The 5,004-nt window shown below is 48.7% G+C and overlaps 1 protein-coding gene and 1 long non-coding RNA gene across 2 annotated transcripts in view; both read right to left on the bottom strand.

Annotated features, from left to right (window-relative positions):
• LOC102255563 overlaps window positions 1-272 on the bottom strand; it is a 4,653-nt gene extending 4,381 nt beyond the window's left edge. The window contains exon 1 of the long non-coding RNA XR_313447.2: window positions 210-272. This is a non-coding gene — a long non-coding RNA (uncharacterized LOC102255563). The remainder of the gene's footprint in view (window positions 1-209) is intronic.
• Window positions 273-2,221: 1,949 nt separating this feature from the next.
• Window positions 2,222-5,004, bottom strand: part of PLA2G1B (phospholipase A2, group IB (pancreas)) — a 6,245-nt gene continuing 3,462 nt past the window's right edge. Inside the window, exons 2-3 of the mRNA XM_014537711.1 lie at window positions 4,417-4,608; window positions 2,222-2,432 (exon numbers count right to left, since the gene is read on the bottom strand). Of these exons, the coding sequence (XP_014393197.1) occupies window positions 2,308-2,432; window positions 4,417-4,608 (317 nt within the window). The 3' untranslated portion in view covers window positions 2,222-2,307. The remainder of the gene's footprint in view (window positions 2,433-4,416; window positions 4,609-5,004) is intronic.

The following is a 5,004-nucleotide window of genomic DNA, read 5'->3' as shown; positions in this document are numbered from 1 at the left end:
TTCTTCCCTCCCGCCCCCTTAGGTTCCCAGCCCCCCACTTTCCAGCCCCCGTTCGCCTTTCCGGGTGAAAGCAATGAGGGTTACCAGCAGGAAGCTGGCGGGACCGGGGGAGGAGGGCGAATGCGCAGCGGGTGAGAGACCCAGGGAGGCCGGACTCCCTTCTCACACTCCGCCCCCCCCCCCGCCCCTCTGTCCCGCTGGGGCCTCACCTTCCTGGGACGCCACCTAGAGGGCACACAGCCAACCACTGCGCCTGCGCGGGCGCGGGTCCGACACCGAGAGGGGCGGGGCCTGAGCCTGGGAGGTGCGCAGGTAGGCCGGAAGCGGGACCTGGTCACCAATAGAAAAGAGGAACGGAGAGCCACGTGCCCATAAAATGTCCAATCACATTGAAATCCCTCCAGCCCCGGGGTGTGGCTGGCGGGTTGACAGGGTTGGGCGCGGAGGATCACGTGGGTGGAAAAGGTAAATACGCCCCGTGGTTTCATCTTGGACCGCAGCAAACCATTGCACCACACCGTCTCCTCATTAACCAGTGAATGAGCCTGTGAGGTGTGCTAAGTGCTGTGGCTGCTATCTGACACTATGCTACAATCCCGACTTCAGGTTACTCTCAGTGCAGTACATTTATTTATTCACTTAAATCATCCCAGCCACGGTTCTAGTGTTGCCCAGATTCCGTTTCCAGCAATGAGCACTTGTTCTCTCTCCCTCTCTCTCTCTCTCTCTCTCTCTCTCTCTCTCTGTCCTTGAGATAATGAAAAAATGAAGGTTTTTACGTCAGAGGATATTTTTAGAGTCCAGCTTGAGTGCTCAGGTGACTCTGTTCTCTCTGTTGTTTGTTTTATAATTGTAAAAAAAAAAAGTGGGACTAAGTAAGTCTCCTAATAATCTTACCTTTCTTCCATCCTAAGGGGGGCGGCTTGCAGTTTTTCCCATTGAATGGATGAATGAAATGAGGGAGAAATTGGGCCAAAAGACAAACCCACACATACTCCTTCTTCAAAAGACAAATACACACACTTCTTTGCTGCCCGCCACACACCCAGCAGTGGCTGCTGTTCTGTCAGCCTCCACTGGTTTAAAATTGCTCCGTGGTGGCTTCTCATAGTCTTCATTGCCCTTTCTCGTTTTTGTTTTTCGAATTCGGTTTCCTTCTTTCCCCTCCCCACTCTACCTGGTGAATTTCGATGCTAATGTGGGCATAAATCCTAGTGGAGAAAGTTGGCTGAGGGGTTAACAGCTCAGGCAGGTCTGGTCAAATCCTGGCTATGCCAATTGTGTGATCACCGGGCAGTGACTTCTCTGAGATTATAGCTTCTCATCCATAAAATGGGGGCAATAATATCGCCCTCACAGAGCCGGTTTGGATATTTAATGAGACGGGATGTGGAAAGCCCTTTGCACAGAGTGATATGCAGTAAATGACCTAGAAGTAGAAGGTGTTATTGTTTATTATGTTTTCTTTAAGTATATTTTTTTATTTCAGAGAGGAAAGGATAGGGAGAGAGAGTCAGTAACATCAATGATGAGGGGGAATCATCGACCGGCTGCCTCCTGCACGCCCGCTACTGGGGATCGAGCCTGCAACCCGGGCATGTGCCCTTGACCAGAATGGAACCCGGGACCGTTCAGTCCGCAGTCCGACGCTCTATCCGCTGAGCCAAACCAGCCAGGGCTGTTTAGTATGTTTGATGACCACAATGTAAAAAATCAGCTTGTAGTGTGTGGTAAAGTCTTTGTCAGGCTTAGAAAGGAAAGAAGTTGTAGGAAAAATGGTTTTCCATGGTTGAAAATGGAGGCAGAAAAATGAGAGGAGGAGAGACCGGGCTGGGACTGAAACAAGAGCTCCCTGCTCCAGGCAGGGTCGGGGGTGGGGAAGCGTGTGTGTTCTCCTGGACTCACTGGGTTCAAGCCCCATCTTTGCTACTTACTTTGCAGAGCTCTGGGCTAGCGGCCTCTCCTCCTGAGCGGCAGCTGAGGGAAGGAGCCTTAACTAACAGTGTCAACACCTCCCAGGGCGTCCCAGGGAATGTGAGACCCACGTCCTGGCACAGAGTGACCATCAGGGGGTGTCGTCATTACTCAGGTGTCATGGTGCTCACTTCCTGGAAATATCCCAGGGATTCAACTTCCAAGGCTGGAAGAATGACCTCACGAAGGACTAGGCACAGGCCCAGTCGTGCTGAGCAGACAGAATAAAACAATCTCCAAACGCGAGGCCTTTCAACAAAGTGCTTTACTGGGGGGCAGGCGCAGTGTAAGGCGACAGCCACAGGGACAGGGCGGTACAGCGGCGGGCGGCGCTCAGTCCTGACAGAACTTCTTGGTGTTGAGGTTCTTGTGCTCCTTGTTGTAAGGGGCCTTGGAAAAGCAGATGGCAGCTTTGCGGTCGCATTCGCAGATGAAGGCCTGGCAGGGTTTGTTTTTGCCTGGAAAAGAGCAAGAGGAGAGGCCTGAGCCCAGGTGGACCCTGCTGTCCACCACCCAGGGGCAGGAAAAAATAACCGGAATAATTCAGTGGTCATTGCCTTGGTGCACATTTAGGGCTGACAGATTAAGCAATTAAAATGCCAGGGTTTCAGATAAACAATGAATGCAAGGTTTGGGACTTAGACTAAAAAATTGTTTGTTGTCTATGTCAGAGTCAAATTTAACTGGGCAACCTGCGTTTATCTGGCGATCCTAGGTGTGAGCGCTGCCTTTTGGAAAGTCTTGTCTATTTTGCACCCATATAGCTACAGACCCCTGACAACATAGGCAAGCCATTATAAACCATATGGAGAACACTAAAGCCTACACTTAAGGCAGCAAAGTATTTTAAATTTCAACTTAGTGAAGTTTAGTAAGCCAGTTTCTCTACTTTAAAGCTCATATTAAAAAAATAATAGACTATTATACAGACATTTAAAATAATTATGTCTATATGTGGAAATATTTCCAATATATTTTATTTTATTTTAAATATATTTTGGAGAGGAAGGGAGAGGGAAAGAGAGAGATAGAAACATCAATGATGAGAGAGAATCATTGATCGGTTGCCTCCTGCTCACCCCACACTGGGGATTGAGCCTGCAACCTGGGCATGTGCCCTGACTAGGAATCGAACTGTGACCTCCTGGATCAACAGTAAAGCTTAAAAAATTGAATATATATATATATATATATATATACATATATATATAAAACTGGTTATCTATGGGTAGTAGGATTATAGGTGCCTTCCACTTTCCATGACATATATTTCTGAAATTATATTACTTTGGCCTTGTTTACTTTTATAACCAAAAGAAACAGCACAGATAACATTTAAAATGCATTTGAACTTTATTATCCATAAATTAACTGTGTATCTCTGCTTACCTTGCCTTCAAGCATTTTATTAAAGTTTTGTTTCTTTCTGCTCCTTTCCTTTAAAAACCACAAATGAATTGTGGGTAGGCTTATACCCCTAACCCTTATCCCAAGTTCTTTGAAACACTTCCCACCAGTGGGCCACTCCCTCATTCCGGGTCATTCTGCAGATGTCTTTCTCAGTGAGGTCTTCCCTCACCACGTTCTTTTAAATCACATACACATTCCCTCCTTCTTTCCACCGTTCTCTATCTCCTCTCTCTGCTTTATTTCCTCTACAATACTTATCAACATCTAGTGTATTTAAGTTTTTTCTTTACTTTCTATCTCGGCAATAGGAAGTGGAAGCCAGTTCAGTTGGTTATCATGTTGTGCCCAAATGCCACGGTTGCGGGTTTGGTCCCACAATTCAGAGAGATGAACTGGAGGCATGACGCTTCACTCCTGACGGTGGTGGGGTTCTGGAGAACTTTTTCGTGGCACTTTTGGGCTGGGATTATGGTTATTTTGTGTTGTTTGTACAGTAGCAACAGCACCTTTCATCTGTCTGCCCTTCAGATCTGCCTTCATGGAGGGACACATTTCATCCTGAGTGCTGCGCCACTTACTGGTTAAAACCAGAGACTTTGAGGAAAGAAAGCAACGGGGTGCGAATGTTAGCTGCCACGGACAAGCTGTGTGATTTCTGGACAAGTGACTGTTTTTGAGCTTCAGCTTCCTGACCTGTAAAACGGGGCTAAGAAAACCTACCTCACACACACACGCCACACCTAGTGCCTGGCGTGTAATGAGAACCTAATAAATGCTAGTTCTGGGCTCTTTTATGAAATAATAAAACAGCATAACATGGCAGTTAAGAGCAGAGGCTTTTGAGTCATACAGACCTGAGTTCAACAACCAAACACCACTCTTTACCAGCCTTAGTTTCCTCATCTGTAAAATGGGGATCACAATGGTACAGTTCCTGGCACCGAGTCATTGATCAATAAATGGGAGCTATTGCCACTATTACGGTCCCTCCTACCCGCTGAGGGCCTACAAGCCAACAAGGGGTGAACGTACTGCTGCAGATGATCTCCGAGCCCGAGCACTTGTATGAGTAGCTTTTGGTGTAGGGGTTGTCCAGGAGGAATTTGCAGGTGTCCAGCTTCTTGGCTTGGTCGTAGCAGCGGTCGTGTGTCTGGCAGCACCTGGGGTGGAGGAGGGGGAAGGGCTGAGGCAGGAGCAGGTGCGGGGCAGCAGGTCCGCCCGCGTCTGCTCTCTCAGGAACAGGGAGGGACGTTTTAGCCGACAGGCTCCGGGAGATTTCGGTTTTGTGGCTTGAAGAAGTATAAGGCCTTTCTCATGTCTATTGAAGGCGATTAAAAAGTGGTTGCAGGAATACGGTCGGATCATATGTTCTGAAGATGCCCATCGAGTCGTGGCTGTGACGGCGTGTGTGGCCATGTCTCGCCACTAGAGGGCAGCCGCACCCACGACCTCACGTCCCCGCATTCGCGTCCCATCCCCAACACCGAGCGTTGCATGTCGAGTCCCCCTGACCATTTGCTGACATGACAGGAGGTGAACATGTGTTTCCTTAGCAAGTCTGCAATCCCCTGCCTGTGCTTCCTCGGGGGGGTCCTTGGGTCGTGCCCCCCGCCCCCGGAC

The sequence above is a fragment of the Myotis brandtii genome, unplaced genomic scaffold (genome assembly GCF_000412655.1).
Source record: "Myotis brandtii unplaced genomic scaffold, ASM41265v1 scaffold181, whole genome shotgun sequence".
NCBI lineage: Eukaryota > Metazoa > Chordata > Mammalia > Chiroptera > Vespertilionidae > Myotis > Myotis brandtii.
The sequence above is the reverse complement of the archived record's forward strand: the minus strand, read 5'-3'. Positions and strand labels throughout refer to the sequence as shown.